Below are 19,181 nucleotides of genomic sequence, written 5' to 3' on the forward strand. Positions count from 1 at the left end.
AGGGGGTAGGCTGCCAAAGGGTATTTCGGTCCCGGGCAACAGTTCTATAGGGCAGTCGTAGGGTCGGTGTGGTGGCAGCTTGTCTGCGTTTTTCTTGTCGCAGACATCCTGGAACTCGCGGTATTGAGGGGGTAGCAGATCCTTGACGGATAGTTTTGAGATGGTGGTGTCTTCGGGTGGAAGGACGGGTTTGTGGGAGCAATTTAGCGAGCAGAACTCAGACGGGAACCGTATGCAGCGGTTTTCCCAGTCTACCAAGAGGTTGTGGGTGGCCAACCATGGGATGCCCAAGATCACCGGGAACTTCGGGGAGGCGATCAGCGAGAAGTGGATCTTTTCGCGGTGATCAGGTTCTATGAGGAGTTATAGTTTGGTGGTCTCGTGAGTGGCCGGCCCCGAGGAGAGTGGGGATCCGTCAACGGTTTCCAGGTCAACGGGGGCTGCCTTGATTGTCAGTGGAATGTTCTTTTCGCGGGCGAAGGTTAGGTCCTTGAAGTTGCCTCCCGCCCCGGAGTCTAACATTGCTGAACAGGGGAGTTGTCGCCCCTCAATGTCGATGAGGATGTGGACAATAAAGTGGGATCCATGAGCCGCCGTGTTGTTATTTTCAGGGGCTGCTGGCGGGGTTGGAGTCTGTGGTTGCTCCTTTAGTTCCGTGACGGCAATAGTTTTTCAGATCTTATTAGGACATTTGATGGCTAAATGACCCGGCTCCCCACAGTAAAGGCAGAGGTTTTCGGCCAGCCATCTCTCCTTCTCAGCTGTGGATAGTGACCTACGTAGTGCGTCAACCTTCATAGGTTCAGTTGCTGACTGGGGGTCGCGCTGGGTGGTTGAGGAGAAGGAGCAAGTGGGTCTGTGGTCCGAGGACCAGAGTCTTTCTTTCTTCCTCTCGGAGAGTATTTGATCTATCCGGATGCATAACTGAATGAAGTCATCCAGATCGTCCAGGGCCTCAACTCTGGCCAGTTCGTCTTTTATTAATTCGGACAGGCATCGCCGGAATTGGCTCCTCTGTGCTGCCGGGTTCCAGATAGTGTCTGTGACCCAACGATGAAATTCGACGGTGTATTCGGCGACGGAGCTTCTCCCTTGCCGCAGACTATGTAGTTGCGCCTCGGCTGTCGCACAGCGGTTGGGGTCATCGAAGACTTGGCTTATGGCGGTGATGAAGTTGTTTAAGTCGTCTAGGAGCTGACTGTTAGTCTCCACATATGGTGATGCCTATGCTAATGCTTCATCTGTCAGGAGATTGACCATGAATAGCACCTTCTTTTTCTCGGTGGTGAAGGGGGCCGGGTACATCTGAAAATTGATTGCGGCATTAGTTTAGAAACCCCCGATACTCGCGTCTGTTGCTGCCGAATCTTGATGGGAGTGGCATGCGGGTGTCTGCGGGCGCGCTGCGGACGTCCAGGAGTTGCCTCTGAAGTTCAATAATCTCCCTCTGTTGGCTTTGGACTACACCTTGGAGTTGGGCAAATTTCTCCAGATATGTAGTAAAAAATTCTTGAAGTTTAGTGACCTGCTTACGCAGAATGGCCATTGCGGACTCCATAGTGTGGCTGATTATTATGTAACAATCCTACAGACTCACCTGAGTCAGAGGACAGCTGGCTGGAGGTAGGAGCCCAGTGGCAAGGACCGCAGGCAGGTAGTAGGTGCAGGAGGTCTGGAAGAGGCGTAGCCGGTTGGCAGGTGGTGGGTCAGGGCAGTTGGCAGTAAGCGTGGTCAGACAATCCGGATCGGGAACGGTGGTAGCAGTTCAGTAGGTAGGGACAAGCAGAAGAGTAGTTGGTAGTCAATTCCTGGTCAGCAGTGGACTTACGGTAGTAGCAAAAGCAGCAGATGAGAAGAAGCTTGATCAAGGCTCAGAAGCTCAATATCGTAAGCAAGCTGGAGTGCAAGGGGCTTGACTTATATAGGGAAGTACCAGGTGTGGGGAATCAAGGGTCATGAGCAAGGCTTGGCAAGACTGAGGTTAAATAATAGGCTTCAGTGAGGAATGTCCAGAGAGGATGGTAGCCTAGTAAGCAGGGCTACCGCCTGGGATGTGGCAGGTCACTAGTGATGTCCCGAACTATTCGCCGGCGAAAAGTTCACGGCGAACATGGCTTGTTCGCCGCGTTCGCCGTGGTGGGCGAACATATGCGATGTTCGGTCCGCCCCCTATACATCATCATTGAGCAAACTTTGACCCTATACCTCACAGTCAGCAGACACATTCCAGCAAATCAGCAGCAGACCCTCCCTCCCAGACCCTCCCACCTCCTGTACAGCATCCATTTTAGATTCATTCGGTAGCTGCTTTCTTAGTGAGAGGAGGGAGAGTGTAGCTGCTGATCTAATAGGGAAAGCGTTAGCTAGGGCAGTGTTCTGTGTCCACAGACTCATCTGCTGTAAGGACAGCGTCCTGACAGCACCCCAAAAAGCCCTTTTTAGGGCTGGTACATCAGTCTGCTTTTTTTTTTTTTATATATATATATATATATATTTATATTGCAGTTGACTGGCTGCCCGTGTGTGAGAGGCTGCAGGCTCAGTCACAGACAGCACTGTGTGCACACCATTCATACAGGGTGTCACAGACAATACCTTGCAGATAAAAAAAAAATTCAATGTATTATTTTTCTGTGATATAATCCCAGTTGCAAGCCAGTGTGTGTCTGGCCCACAGACTGTACTGTGGCCACTGGCTAGGCCACCACTGATACCGTTACAGGGTGTCACTCACAAATACCTTGCAGATAAAAAAATAATTCAATTTATTATTTTTCTGTGATATACCGTATTTTTCGCTTTATAAGACGCACCTAGGTTTTTGAGGAGGAAAATAAGAAAAAAATATTTTGAACCAAAAGGTGTTCTTTTGGTAGCTTTTAAACTAAAGGTGGTCTGTGGATGATGTACTGTTATGGGGATCTGGGGATGACACACTGTTATGGGGGGATCTGTGGATGACACTGTTATGGGGGATCTGTGGATGACACTGTTATGGGGGGATCTGTGGATGACGCACTGTTATGGGGGGATCTGTGGATGACACTGTTATGGGGATCTGTGGATGACGCACTGTTATGGGGGATCTGTGGATGACGCACTGTTATGGGGGGATCTGTGGATGACGCACTGTTATGGGGGATCTGTGGATGACGCACTGTTATGGGGGATCTGTGGATTACACTGAGGGGGGATCTGTGCATTACACTGAGGGGGGATCTGTGCATTACACTGAGGGGGGATCTGTGCATGACACTGAGGGGGGATCTGTGCATGACACTGAGGGGGATCTGTGCATGACACTGAGGGGGGATCTGTGCATGCCACTGAGGGGGGATCTGTGGATAACACTTATGGGGCTCTGTGGATGACACTTATGTCATCCACAGATCCCCCTAAGTGTCATCTACAGATCCCCCATCAGATGCATCAGTGTGGAGGGAGGAGGCGGAGACACTCATGGCGGGGCCCGGTGCAGTGACTCTACTCTAATACACCGGGCCCCGCAACTGTTAAACATTCAATCTGATCTATATCTAATAGTATATGCTCTGTACAGCTCTTACTGTAGTACCGTAAGTATAGCGCAGACCGGCATCTCCATCGGTCATGCGCCACCTGCCGCAGCTCCCTCCTCATGCGCCATCTGCTCCAGCTCCCTCTGTCATGTGCCGCCTGCCCCAGCTCCCTCCTCATGCGCCGCCTGCCTGCTTATCTCACTTTATGAATGAACAGGCAGGCGGCGCATGACAGAGGGAGCTGGGGCAGGCGGCGCATGACAGAGGGAGCTGGAGCAGACGGCGCATGAGGAAGAAGGTGCGGCAAGCGGCGCATGACCGAGGGAGATGCCGGTCTGTGCTATACTTACGGTACTACAGTAAGAGCCGTACAGAGCATATACTATTAGATATAGATCAGATTGAATGTTTAACAGTTGCGGGGCCCGGTGTATTAGAGTAGAGTCACTGCACCGGGCCCCGCCTCCTCCCTCCACACTGTCACTGATACTTCGCTGGCCGCGCTGTGCAGCATAGCGGCCAGCGAAGTATTCGCTTTATAAGACGCACGGCCATTTTCCCCCCACTTTTGGGGGGAAAAAAGTGTGTCTTATAAAGCGAAAAATACGGTAATCCCAGTTGCAAGCCAGTGTGTGCCTGGTTTTGTACGTGGCTGGGGGGAAGAACAGACCGTCAATAACATCAGTGAGGACGAGGAACTGGAAATGAGTAGCTCGGCATCCAACCTTGTGCAAATGGGGTCTTTCATGCTGTCATGTCTGTTGAGGGACCCTCGTATAAAAAGGATGAAGGAGAACGACCTGTACTGGGTGGCCACACTACTAGACCCCCGGTAAAAGCAGAAAGTCGCGGAAATGTTACCAAATTACCGACAGTCAGAAATGATGCAGGAGGATTACAAACAAACAACAGGTCGCAGGACCAAAAATCCCTGTAGGGGTACTACGTTTTTGAAATTTAAAAGGTATAACTTTATTAAATTATTTAAAACATGGTTACAAATAAACCATATCCCCACACACTTTAAAACTATCAGGTGATAGTGCTGAATATACTAGGTTGCTATTTGATACTTTGCCCCTCAACAATGTAACAAGGAGGGGAAAAGGAAGAAAAGGGTGGAGGAGGGTGGGCGGTTGTAGCTCTACGTGTGCAGTTTCAATTCACAGAACAGAGATGTATCCCTGTTTTGGGAACAGTTTGACCTGGGCCCAGGTCATAAACTGTATATTCCTATCTCCAATTCACAAAACTCCTGTGTATCGCTTTTTACTGCCACTATACTATGGCATTCACACACATCCAAGAGTGTTTACTCATGTTTATACCTCCATATACATTTATCCATGCACCTATTAGAGCACTAACCAGCTGCCTAAAATAGAATGCGCCTAACACTAGTCCCCACCCGACATGTTTCGCCGCGATGCGGCTTCGTCAGGGGTTCGGGGTATTAACGTCGGCGCGCTGAGGAAACACAGACTTTATTAGCTAAATAACACCCCCTGTTTGGAAGAAGAAACTGTTCGACGGAGTAACTGTTTAAAACTCAAGCAGACGACCTATATAGGCGGTTCCGTGATAGGGGTTACCCTCGTAAGGCTCTTAAGAGGGCCTATAATCGAGCAAAGGCTCTGAGGAGGGAAACCCTCCTCTTTGATGGGGATGCTCCCTCTGTGACCTCCCAGGACAGCAAGACCATCCGCTGTATAGGTACCTTTGACGGCCACCATCACCTGATGACAAATATTTTGAGAAAATACTGGAAAATACTTACCAGTGATCCAGACCTGCGCCGGGTTCTACCACCTCATCCAAGTGTCACTTTTAGACGGGGACCAAGTTTAAAAGACCAATTGGTGCATAGTTTTCTCCCTAAAATTGGACAAGAAAATAACATGTAGTTAAAGGGGTTGTCCAGGTTCAGAGCTGAACCTGGACATCCCTCCATTTTCACCCCGGCAGCCCCCCTGACATGAGCATCGGAGCAGTTCATGCTCCGATGCTCTCCTTTGCCCTGCGCTAAATCGCGCAGGGCAAAGGCATTTTTCTGAGTTCCGGTGACATACCGGGCTCTCTATGGGGCTGACAGGCAGCCCGGTGACGTCACCGGCACTGATGGGCGGGATTTGGCTCTGCCCTAGCCAGTAAAACGGCTAGGGCAGAGCTAAAGCCCGCCCCTCAGAGCCGGTGACGTCACCGAACACACTGCTGGGCGGAAGTTACCGCCCGGCAGTGTGTTATTGAAAACACAAGAGCCTGTGCCCTGCGCGATCTAGCGCAGGGCACGGGAGCGCATCGGAGCATGAGATGCTCCGATGCCAGGCTCAGGAGGGCTGCCGGGGTGAAAATAAGGGTATGTCCAGGTTCAGCTCTGAACCCGGACAACCCCTTTAAAATCGAAGGTGATAGGTTCCTACCCGTGTGGCGGTTGCACTTTTTGTAGGTTTTTACCTAAAATAAAAAAATTCTCTAACCCAGTTGATGGAAGAGAATACGAAATTAGAGAATGGTTCAACTGTAAGAGTAGTGGAATAGTCTATATAGCTTCATGTACATGCCCAAAGTTATATGTCGGCAAGACAGTTCAGGAATTAAGGAGACAAATATCGGGTCACATTAGTGCAATAAACACAAAAAAAGACACATCGCTATATAGACATATTTCATATGTCCATAATGGTCGAATTGACGTTCTTAAGTTTTGGGGTCTATCCCAAGTCAAATTGGGCCCCAGACGTGGCAATTTGGACCTCAAGCTTTTAAAGGAAGAGTCCAAATGGATCTACAGATTACTAAGTAAGGCTCCATATGGACTTAATGAAGGTTTTTCCTACTTTGCCTTCTTATAAAAATATTGGACACCTGTGCTAGCTGTAGATTACAGCAAACCTGTAAAATCATAGCACTGCCAAAATTAATTTGATGAATACATGTGAATAATAAGTACATTTTTGTCATAGGTTCATAATGATTTCATACCCTACAAATGAGGAACAAATTAGAGTTGAGCGGACACCTGGATATTCGGGTTCGAGAAGTTTGGCCGAACTCACCGAAAATGTTCGGGTTCGGGATCCGAACCCGATCCGAACTTCGTCCCGAACCCGAACCCAATTGAAGTCAATGGGGACCCGAACTTTTCGGCACTAAAAAGGCTGTACAACAGCCCAGGAAAGGGCTAGAGGGCTGCAAAAGGCAGCAACATGTAGGTAAATCCCCTACAAACAAATGTGGATATGGAAATGAATAAAAATAAAAATTAAATAAATAAAAATTAACCAAAATCAATTGGAGAGAGTTCCCATAGCAGAGAATCTGGCTTCACGTCACCCATCACTGGAACAGTCCATTCTCAGATATTTAGGCCCCGGCACCCAAGCAGAGGAGAGAGGTCCCGTAACAGAGAATCTGTCTTCATATCAGCAGAGAATCAGTCTGCATGTCATAGCAGAGAATCAGGCTTCATATCATAGCAAAGAATCAGGCTTCACGTCAGCCACCAATGCAACAGTCCATTGTAAGATATTTAGGCCCAGCACCCAGGCAGAGGAGGGAGGTCCCATAACAGACAATCTGGCTTCATGTCAGCAGAGAATCAGTCTTCATATCATAGCAGAGAATCAGGCTTCACGTCACCCACCACTGCAACAGTCCATTGTCAGATATTTAGGCCCAGCACCCAGGCAGAGGAGAGAGGTCCCGTAACAGACAATCTGGCTTCATGTCAGCAGAGAATCAGTCTTCATATCATAGCAGAGAATCAGGCTTCACGTCAGCCACCAATGCAACAGTCCATTGTCAGATATTTAGGCCCAGCACCCAGGCAGAGGAGAGAGGTCCCGTAACAGACAATCTGGCTTCATGTCAGCAGAGAATCAGTCTTCATATCATAGCAGAGAATCAGGCTTCACGTCACCCACCACTGCAACAGTCCATTTTCATAAATTTAGGCCCAGCACCCAGGCAGAGGAGAGAGGTCCCGTAACAGACAATCTGGCTTCATGTCAGCAGAGAATCAGTCTGCATGTCATAGCAGAGAATCAGGCTTCACGTCAGCCACCACTGCAACAGTCCATTGTCAGATATTTAGGCCCAGCACCCAGGCAGAGGAGAGAGGTCCCATAACAGAGGATCTGGCTTCATGTCAGCAGAGAATTAGTCTGCATGTCATAGCAGAGAATCAGGCTTCACGTCACCCAACATTGGAACAGTCCATTGGCATATATTTAGGCCCCGGCACCCAGGCAGAGGAGAGGTTCATTCAAATTTGGGTAGCCTCGCAATATAATGGTAAAATGAAAATAAAAATAGGATTGAATGAGGAAGTGCCCTGGAGTACAATAATATATGGTTAAGGGGAGGTAGTTAATGTCTAATCTGCACAAGGGATGGACAGGTCCTGTGGGATCCATGCCTGGTTCATTTTTATGAACGTCAGCTTGTCCACATTGGCTGTAGACAGGCGGCTGCGTTTGTCTGTAATGACGCCCCCTGCCGTGCTGAATACACGTTTAGACAAAACGCTGGCCGCCGGGCAGGCCAGCACCTCCAAGGCATAAAAGGCTAGCTCTGGCCACGTGGACAATTTAGAGACCCAGAAGTTGAATGGGGCCGAACCATCAGTCAGTACGTGGAGGGGTGTGCACACGTACTGTTCCACCATGTTAGTGAAATGTTGCCTCCTGCTAACACGTTGCGTATCAGGTGGTGGTGCAGTTAGCTGTGGCGTGTTGACAAAACTTTTCCACATCTCTGCCATGCTAACCCTGCCCTCAGAGGAGCTGGCCGTGACACAGCTGCCTTGGCGACCTCTTGCTCCTCCTCTGCCTTGGCCTTGGGCTTCCACTTGTTCCCCTGTGACATTTGGGAATGCTCTCAGTAGCGCATCTACCAACGTGCGCTTGTACTCGCGCATCTTCCTATCACGCTCCAGTGCAGGAAGTAAGGTGGGCACATTGTCTTTGTACCGTGGATCCAGCAGGGTGGCAACCCAGTAGTCCGCACACGTTAAAATGTGGGCAACTCTGCTGTCGTTGCGCAGGCACTGCAGCATGTAGTCGCTCATGTGTGCCAGGCTGCCCAGGGGTAAGGACAAGCTGTCCTCTGTGGGAGGCGTATCGTCATCGTCCTGTCTTTCCCCCCAGCCACGCATCAGTGATGGGCCCGAGCTGCGTTGGGTGCCACCCCGCTGTGACCATGCTTCATCCTTATCCTCTTCCACCTCCTCCTCATCCTCGTCCTCCTCGTCCTCCAGTAGTGGGCCCTGGCTGGCCACATTTGTACCTGGCCTCTGCTGTTGCAAAAAACCTCCCTCTGAGTCACTTCGAAGAGACTGGCCTGAAAGTGCTAAAAATGACCCCTCTTCCTCCTCCTCCTTCTCCTGGGCCACCTCCTCTTGCATCATCGCCCTAAGTGTTTTCTCAAGGAGACATAGAAGTGGTATTGTAACGCTGATAACGGCGTCATCGCCACTGGCCATGTTGGTGGAGTACTCGAAACAGCGCAACAGGGCACACAGGTCTCGCATGGAGGCCCAGTCATTGGTGGTGAAGTGGTGCTGTTCCGTAGTGCGACTGACCCGTGCGTGCTGCAGCTGAAACTCCACTATGGCCTGCTGCTGCTCGCACAGTCTGTCCAGCATGTGCAAGGTGGAGTTCCACCTGGTGGGCACGTCGCATATGAGGCGGTGAGCGGGAAGGCCGAAGTTACGCTGTAGCGCAGACAGGCGAGCAGCGGCAGGATGTGAACGCCGGAAGCGCGAACAGACGGCCCGCACTTTATGCAGCAGCTCTGACATATCGGGGTAGTTGTGAATGAACTTCTGCACCACCAAATTCAGCACATGCGCCAAGCAAGGGATGTGCGTCAAACCGGCTAGTCCCAGAGCTGCAACGAGATTTCGCCCATTATCGCACACCAAAAGGCCGGGCTTGAGGCTGTGACAGACTGATGGGGTTGGTTTTCAGGCGCCATCTGTGCGCTTTCTGCAGAAGACTGGGTGGGAGATAATGTGAACGTGCTGGATCCACTGTCGGCCACCCAATTGACTAATGCCTGTACCTGCTCAGGCCTTACCATCCTTAGAACGGCATTGGGCCCCACCAAATATCGCTGTAAATTCTGGCGGCTACTGGGACCTGAGGTAGTTGGTACACTAGGACGTGTGGATGTGGCAGAACGGCCACGTCCTCTCCCAGCACCAGAGGGTCTACTAACACCACCACGACCATGTCCACGTCCGCGTCCCTTACTAGATGTTTTCCTCATTGTTATCGTTCACCACAACAACAAAAATATTATTTGGCCCAATGTATTGTATTCAAATTCAGCTGAATATAAATTTGAGGCCTAGTATTTAGGCGCTGGGTGACAGGTATAGGTTTACTGACAGAATTAGACTTGGAAATGCACAGTAGCGTGTGTGTGAAGTTATTCTGAATGACCCTATGTGCACCTTGAATATTATATACCCTTTTAGGGATAGATTTCAAATAGCTCTGATACAGCAGAAACCACTAAATTAGGAAATTGCTAAATTGGGAATTGGATTTCAACCCAGAACAAAAAATGTGCTTTGACGGACACTAAATAACTTGCCCAGCCACAACAGTACAGCAGTAACGACAGATTTAGCTGGATATAAACTTGAGGCCTAGTATTTAGGCGCTGGGTGACAGGTATAGATTTACTGACAGAATTAGACTGGGATATGGCCAAAAAATAACCACACTATTGCTGGTTAAATGCACTTGGTGTGACAGCTTGACCAACCACACTACTGAGGGTTAAATGCACTTGGTGACAGGCGCAGCTTGCCCCTGATGTAGCATATGGCCAAAAAATGAACAGACTATTGCTGGTTAAATGCACTTGGTGTGACAGCTTCACCCTGATGTAGGCTTTAGCCAAAAAACAACCACACCATTGAGGGTTAAATGCACTTGGTGACAGGCGCAGCTTGCCCCTGATGTAGTATATGGCCAAAAAATAAACAGACTATTGCTGGTTAAATGCACTTGGTGTGACAGCTTCACCCTGATGTAGGCTTTAGCCAAAAAACAACCACACCATTGAGGGTTAAATGCACTTGGTCGCAGCTTGTGCTGGCGCACCACAAGACACAAAATGGCCGCCGATCACCCCAGAAAAAAGTGACTGACAAACGGTCTGGGCAGCCTAAAAACAGTGAGCAATTGAGTATCAGCAGCTCAATCATCCACAGCTGCAGATCGATCACTGGATGGAGTCTTTTGGAGGAGTTAATCAGCCTAATCTCGCCCTACTGTCGCAGCCGCAACCTCTCCCTACGCTAATCAGAGCAGAGTGACGGGCGGCGCTATGTGACTCCAGCTTAAATAGAGGCTGGGTCACATGGTGCTCTGGCCAATCACAGCCATGCCAATAGTAGGCATGGCTGTGACGGCCTCTTGGGGCAAGTAGTATGACGCTTGTTGATTGGCTGCTTTGCAGCCTTTCAAAAAGCGCCAAGAAAGCGACGAACACCGAACCCGAACCCGGACTTTTACGAAAATGTCCGGGTTCGGGTCCGTGTCACGGACACCCCAAAATTCGGTACGAACCCGAACTATACAGTTTGGGTTCGCTCATCCCTAGAACAAATATAGGTGGATTTTGTCTAATAGTGACATCAATGCAGGGTAAAACTTTGTGGTGCCTTATAAGTTACAAAAGGATTCAGTGCCTGGTAGAAAAAGAATTGACCTGGATATATATAAAATCATGGATATATATATATATATATATAAATAACAAAAAAGAAACCTGCTGACAAGGGGGGTGCGGTTGTTGTTATGGACACCCCTAAGTATATACAGGAGATTAGGAGACAATTGAATGATGGTAATGTGTACAGGGTCTTGACGGGTGATCCGAGATTTGATATTGCCCGTTGTATCAAGGGGGTCCTTGATACAGCATTGTGTCAGGGCATCATTGACAATGAGCTTCATTCTTTTTTGATCATACCGCAGCCACGGACACCCGTCATATATGTGTTACCGAAGATACACAAATCTATGATAGACCCACCTGGCCGGCCCATTGTTGCTGGAACCGGATCCATTTTTTCTAACATCTCTATTTTTTTAGATCGTTTGCTTCGCCACTTTGCAGTCGGTGCCAGATCCTACATCAGGGACACTGGGGATTTTCTTGACAAGATCTCCGATATCAAACTACCTGATGGATGTCTGGTGGCGTCCTTTGACGTCACCAGTTTATATACCTCCATCGACCATGCAAGAGGTTTATCTGCTGTCCAGAGACAATTATCTGGAGGTAACTACTCTTGTGATTGTCAGGTCTTCATTGTCCAGTTGTTGGATCTGGTCCTTAAGAACAATTATTTTTTGTTCCTGGATAGTTTCTATCTGCAATTGAGAGGGACCGCTATGGGGTCTAATGTGGCGCCCACCTACGCCAATGTCTTCATGGCGGCCCTTGAGGAAGACCTTGTCTATGTGTCCCACCACTTCAGTAAGGTACTGGGGTGGTGGCGATACATAGACGATGTCTTCCTCATTTGGCATGGTGACCCAGTTTCACTGGAGTCATTTCATAATTTCTTGAATGCATTGGATCCTGACATTCAATTTACCCTGGTCTATTCTGAGACCCAAGTACAATTTCTCGACACTACTGTTACGGTAGTTGGAGATAAACTATTGACCGATATCTATACTAAGCCTACAGATTGCAATACATTATTGCACTATAGCAGTTGTCATCCCAGGTCGACTATCAACTCATTGCCGTACAGTCAACTTCTTAGGGTTAAGAGGGTGGTACAGGATGTTGATAAATTGCCTGTACGATATGCACAAATGGCACAGAAGTTCAGGGCACGAGGCTATCCCTCCCAGGTCATTGATAAACATCTCAATAAGATTAAAAGTATACATCAATCACCAGTGGTGAAACTAAGTAAGGTGGAGAGAATTCCATTTATATCCACTTATTCTGAGCAGAGTGGATGCATTGCTAAAATTGTCCGCAAACATTGGCCCATCCTCAAGAGCAATCTCCCTAATATCACTGCGTTTACTGTACCCCCACTTTTTTCATATAAACGCCCCACCAGTTTTCGTGATAAACTGGTCAGGGCTGATATTCCAAGTAAAGTGTTGACACAAACATACATCGGATCACGCAAAAAAGGTAGTTATCCTTGCCTTGGTTGTGTAAATTGTTCTTACATGACCAAGGGTGACAGGTTTACCCATCCTCAGACAGGTGTCCCCTATACTATTGGTCATTATCTGACATGTGACAGTTCGTTTGTCGTGTATGTGCTCTCCTGTCCATGTGGTCTCCTATATGTTGGGGAGACCACATGTGACATGAAGACACGTCTCAACAATCATCGTTTCTCCATTAGACGTAAGAGAAAAGATCTGCCAGTCCCCAAACATTTTGTTGAAGCTAATCATAAAGAGAAGGACCTTAAATTTATGATTCTGGATCAGATCACTCAGTCCAGGAGGGGTGGTGATAGGATTAGGGCCCTCAAACAGAGGGAGCTTAGATGGATCCATCGCCTCAACACTCTTAGACCCACTGGTCTTAACGTTGATTTTAAGTGGAGTGTGATATAATGTGTTGCTCGCCTATGGACTCTGTTTCTTTCTCTTTTTTATTGTGTCTGTGTATGTGTGAGATGTATAAGTGTCATCTATCTCACTATTTGCTATGATTTTTGGTTTTACAGTTGTTTAAACCGCTCTTTGTTTTCTCTTTTAGATTACTTCTATCAATGCTTTGGCAGCGGTTTTGATGTACTGCGGTCCTGGAATCCTGCGGTTCTCCGTTTATGTCATCTTATGATTGGGAGGATCCATGGGGCACAATAACTGGATATTACACAACTGAGATATATATGAAAATAAATATCTATGATTACTATAATGGTTGTCTGTTGATGGCTCTATACATGTAGTGGTGGTCTTTCTCTTGTTTATCCCTTTGAGATTATGGGGTGTAATTGGGTGTTGGGGTACGGGGCACTGATATGTCCTTGACCTCTTACCCTGAATGAGCTTCTGGTTATTATCATGGAAATGAGTTAACCGTTGGCTCCTCCCTCCTTTTTCTCTTTTCCTCTAGTATATTGAGTTGTATGGCACCGATCTTAAATTGATCTTATATGGTGCTGATATACACTGAACCACGTCCACTCTATTTTTGATTAGCCATCACAGCAATCTAGTATATATAGTCGACACAGCTCTGATGTGGACAGTTGTATATGGATATATCTCTGTTTTGCTGATTACTTAATCGGAATATTTAATTGGATTGTGCCCTTTGTTTTCTCCTACTCTCTGTGTTTTCCATTGGCGCATTTCCTTCCCTAGCTTTGACGCGTCTTCTGGGCGGGCTTGTGCGGATGGTCACCGTGGCAACGACGCCAGTTAGCTGACGTCGTTTTCACCTTGACTTTCGGTGCTCCCCCTCCTCAGTGACGTGGTCTGACGCCGCCCTCTGACGTGTCATCCGTGTGTTGCGATAGTCATGTGGTTGAGCATGTGATCTGTCCCGTGACTTGCGTGACGCCGTTTGACTTGTTCTGTTTGGGGGTCGTTGCTAGGTGATTGGACATGCGCTGTTGGTTAATGAGGACGCGGATTTTGGCGCCGGTGGTCATCTACCGTTGTGTGAGTTTGCTTAATGTTTTTAACCATGATTATTATCGACACGATTACACATGTGGTGTACCACTTAGATAATGAGTTCTATTTAGAGTACTTATGCTATGGCACCAATAGGATCTTGTATACTAATATTTTTCACTATATGTACAAATTGTATGGTATTACTGGGATGCTGGCTTTATTCCGGTGATAATTTTTTGTTTTATTGAGCTGTTTTTCTATGTTTATATTCATATAATTGAATAATTTCCACTTATATTACCACAATGCATTTTGGGTATATACAGACGTGGACAAAATTGTTGGTACCCTTTGGTCAATGAAAGAAAAAGTCACAATGGTCACAGAAATAACTTTAATCTGACAAAAGTAATAATAAATTAAAATTCTATAAATGTTAACCAATGAAAGTCAGACATTGTTTTTCAACCATGCTTCAACAGAATTATGTAAAAAAATAAACTCATGAAACAGGCATGGACAAAAATGATGGTACCCCTAGAAAACACAGAACATAATGTGACCAAAGGGACATGTTAATTCAAGGTGTGTCCACTAATTAGCATCACAGGTGTCTACAACCTTGTAATCAGCCATTGGGCCTATATATATGGCTCCAGGTAATCACTGTGTTGTTTGGTGATATGGTGTGTACCACACTCGACATGGACCAGAGGAAGCAAAGGAAAGAGCTGTCTCAAGAGATCAGAAAGAAAATTATAGACAAGCATGTTAAAGGTAAAGGCTATAAGACCATCTCCAAGCAACTAGATGTTCCTGTGAGTACAGTTGCACATATTATTCATAAGTTTAAGATCCATGGGACTGTAGCCAACCTCCCTGGACGTGGCCGCAGGAGGAAAATTGATGACAAATCTAAGAGACGGATAATCCGAATGGTAACAAAAGAGCCTAGAAAGACTTCTAAAGAGATTCAAGGTGAACTTCATGCTCAAGGAACATCAGTGTCAGATCGCACCATCCGTCGTTGTTTGAGCCAAAGTGGACTACATGGGAGACGACCAAGGAGGACACCATTGTTGAAAACGAATCATAAAAAAGCAAGACTGGAATATGCCAAACTACATGTTGACAAGCCACAAAGCTTCTGGGAGAATGTCCTGTGGACAGATGAGACAAAAATCGAAGTTTTTGCCAAGGCACATCAGCTGTATGTTCACAGACGAAAAAATGAAGCATATCAAGAAAAGAACACTGTCCCTACTGTGAAACATGGAGGAGGCTCTGTTATGTTCTGGGGCTGCTTTGCTGCGTCTGGCACAGGGTGTCTTGAATCTGTGCAGGGTACAATGAAATCTCAAGACTATCAAGGAATTCTAGAGAGAAATGTACTAGCCAGTGTCAGAAAGCTTGGTCTCAGTCGCAGGTCATGGGTCTTGCAACAGGACAATGACCCAAAACACACCGCTAAAAACACCCAAGAATGGCTAAGAGGAAAAAATTGGACTATTCTAAAGTGGCCTTCTATGAGCCCTGACCTCAATCCTATTGAGCATCTTTGGAAGGAGCTGAAACATGCAGTCTGGAAAAGGCACCCTTCAAACCGGACACAACTGGAGCAGTTTGCTCATGAGGAGTGGGCCAAAATACCTGCTGAGAGGTGCAGATGTCTCATTGACAGTTACAGGAAGCGTTTGATTGCAGTGATTGCCTCAAAAGGTTGCGCAACAAAATATTAAGTTAGGGGTACCATCATTTTTGTCCATGCCTGTTTCATGAGTTTATTTTTTTACATAATTCTGTTGAAGCATGGTTGAAAAACAATGTCTGACTTTCATTGGTTAACATTTATAGAATTTTAATTTATTATTACTTTTGTCAGATTAAAGTTATTTCTGTGACCATTGTGACTTTTTCTTTCATTGACCAAAGGGTACCAACAATTTTGTCCACGTCTGTATACCCCTGTATGACACTTGTAAACCATGCTTGATAAAGACCGCAATGAGCGGTTGAAACGTTGCAGAGGGGAATAAAGGATCCACGTTTGCTTTCACCTTATGTCGGAGTGCTGCCTCATTTTTTTGCTACCTATATATATACAGTCATGTGAAAAAATTAGGACACCCTTTGAAAGCATGTGGTTTTTTGTAACATTTTTAATAAAAGGTTATTTCATCTCCGTTTCAACAATACAGAGAGATTAAAGTAATCCGACTAAACAAAGAAAACTGAAGAAAAGTCTTTTCAAGATCTTCTGTAAATGTCATTCTACAAAAATGCCTATTCTAACTGAGGAAAAAGATAGGACACCCTTGCCCCTAATAGCGAGTGTTACCTCCTTTGGCTGAAATAACTGCAGTGAGACGGTTCTTGTAGCCATCTACCAGTCTTCGACATCGGTCTGAGGAAATTTTACCCCACTCCTCAATGCAGAACTTTTTCAGCTGTGAGATGTTTGAGGGGTTTCTTGCACGTACAGCCCTTTTCAAGTCACCCCACAGCATCTCAATGGGATTCAAATCTGGACTTTGACTTGGCCATTCCAGGACTCTCCATTTCTTCTTTTTCAGCCAATCTTTGGTTGATTTACTAGTATGTTTTGGGTCATTGTCATGTTGCATGGTCCAGTTCCGCTTCAGCTTTAATTTTCTAACTGATGGTCTCACATGTTCTTCAAGCACCTTCTGATACACAGTAGAATTCATCGTGGATTCTATGATGGTGAGCTGACCAGGTCCTGCTGCAGCAAAGCAGCCCCAAACCATGACACTTCCACCTCCATGCTTCACAGTTGGTATGAGGTTCTTTTCTTGGAATGCTGTGTTTGGTTTACGCCAAACATGTCCTCTGCTGTTGTGTCCAAATAATTCAATTTTGGACTCATCTGTCCAAAGAACATTATTCCAGAAGTCCTGGTCTTTGTCAACTTTATCTCTGGCAAATGTCAGTCTGGCCTCGATGTTTCTCTTGGAAAGCAAAGGTTTCCTCCTTGCACACCTCCCATGCAAGTTAAACTTGTACAGTCTCTTTCTGATTGTAGAGGCATGTACTTCTACATCAACAGTAGCCAGAGCCTGCTGTAGTTCTCGAGATGACACTTTAGGGTTTTTGGAGACCTCTTTTAGCATCTTGCGGTCTGCTCTTGGGGTGAACTTGCTGGGGCGACCAGTCCTGGGCATGTTGGCAGTTGTTTTGAAAGCCCTCCACTTGTAGACTATCTTCCGGACAGTGGAATGGCTGATTTCAAAATCTTTTGAGATCTTTTTAAATCCCTTCCCAGACTCATAGGCTGCTACAATCTTTTTTCTGAAGTCCTCTGACAGCTCTTTTGCTCTCACCATGGTGCTCACTCTCACTTCAACAGTCAGGAGCACACCAAACTAAATGTCTGAGGTTTAAATAGGGCAAGCCTCATTCAACATGCAGAGTAACGATCTACTAATTATGTGCACCTGGTGTGATATACCTGTGTGAGATCTGAGCCAATTTAAGAGGGAATACATGTGAGGGTGTCCTATCTTTTTCCTCAGTTAGAATAGGCATTTTTGTAGAATGACATTTACAGAAGATCTTGAAAAGACTTTTCTTCAGTTTTCTTTGTTTAGTTGGATTACTTTAATCTCTCTGTATTGTTGAAACGGAGATGAAATAACCTTTTATTAAAAATGTTACAAAAAACCACATGCTTTCAAAGGGTGTCCTAATTTTTTCACATGACTGTATATATATATAAATAAACTTGACTTAACAACTAGTAGGAATATAATCTAGTTCTCCTCCGTTTGTCTCCCTTCATTCATGCCTAAAAGATATCACTTGCTTTCTATTTTGTTTACTTGCTGACGTGAGCCCTGCGAGGCCCTTCCTACGTTTATGTTATATAGGAGGCGGGCTCATGACTCACGCTGTTACGCAATTAGAAGGCGCTTGGAAGAGGAGACGGCGGGGGATGCACAGCTATGATGACATCACTAGGCGCCCATGTACTCTCCACCGGTGTCACGCCCCCCCTCTGTAGCCGCGGCCAATGCGAATGTTGACCGCGGACAAACAGGGGTTGTGACTTAGCTAATAAAGTCAGTGTTTCATCAGCGCGCCGAAGCTAGTACCGGGAACCCCTGACAAAGCCGCATCACGGCGAAACATGTCGGGTGGGGACTAGTGTTAGGCGCATTCTATTTTTGGAAGGTGTTTAGTGCTCTAATAGGTGCATGGATAAATGTATATGGAGGTATAAACATGAGTAAACACTCTTGGATGTGTGTGAATGCCGTAGTATAGTGGCAGTGAAAAGTGATACACAGGAGTTTTGTGAATTGGAGATAGGAATATACAGTTTATGACCTGGGCCCAGGTCAAACTGTTCCCAAAATAGGGATACATCTCCGCTTTGTGAATTGAAACTGCACACGTAGAGCTACAACCGCTCACCCTCCTCCACCATTTTCTTCCTTTTCCCCTCCTTGTTACATTGTTGAGGGGCAAAGTATCAAATAGCAACCTAGTATATTCAGCACTATCACTTGATAGTTTTAAAGTGTGTGGGGATATGGTTTATTTGTAACCATGTTTTAAATAATTTAATAAAGTTATACCTTTTAAATTTCAAAAAAAGTAGTACCCCTACAGGGATTTTCGGTCCTGCGACCGGTTGTTTGTTTGTAATCCTCCTCCTACCACGACTACGGTGGCAAGGATAGGACGCTTTACAGATGTGTTGAGATGTGGCTGCTCATTGGGCGGCTGAACCATGTGATGTGGACGCCATGAGGGGAGGGAGGTGGGGTTGAGAGTTCCCTGGATGACGGGACCAATTGTGGGCGGTGAAGTAAGTAGGTGACTGCATCATGTATGGTATAGGAAAAGTGAGAAGTTTATGATTCGAGAGGTTGCCTGAGAAATCTGGGATAAAGGCTGTATGAATATAAAGGGAACTGAAAAGAACGGAGGATATGACATGATCTAGATAAAAGAGTTCAATAGAAAGGACCAAGGAGGTTTATTTATATCATGAAGCTGCGGTAAC

At 46.4% G+C, this 19,181-nt stretch overlaps 1 protein-coding gene across 1 annotated transcript in view; it reads left to right on the forward strand.

The window, feature by feature from the left end:
- LOC122925464 (olfactory receptor 1468-like) overlaps positions 1-19,181 on the forward strand; it is a 93,051-nt gene that overhangs the window by 51,535 nt on the left and 22,335 nt on the right. The window contains exon 2 of the mRNA XM_044276821.1: positions 11,631-11,819. Coding sequence (XP_044132756.1) covers positions 11,631-11,819 — 189 coding nt within the window. The remainder of the gene's footprint in view (positions 1-11,630; positions 11,820-19,181) is intronic.

Source organism: Bufo gargarizans, chromosome 2 (assembly GCF_014858855.1).
Source record: "Bufo gargarizans isolate SCDJY-AF-19 chromosome 2, ASM1485885v1, whole genome shotgun sequence".
Taxonomy (NCBI): Eukaryota; Metazoa; Chordata; class Amphibia; order Anura; family Bufonidae; genus Bufo; species Bufo gargarizans.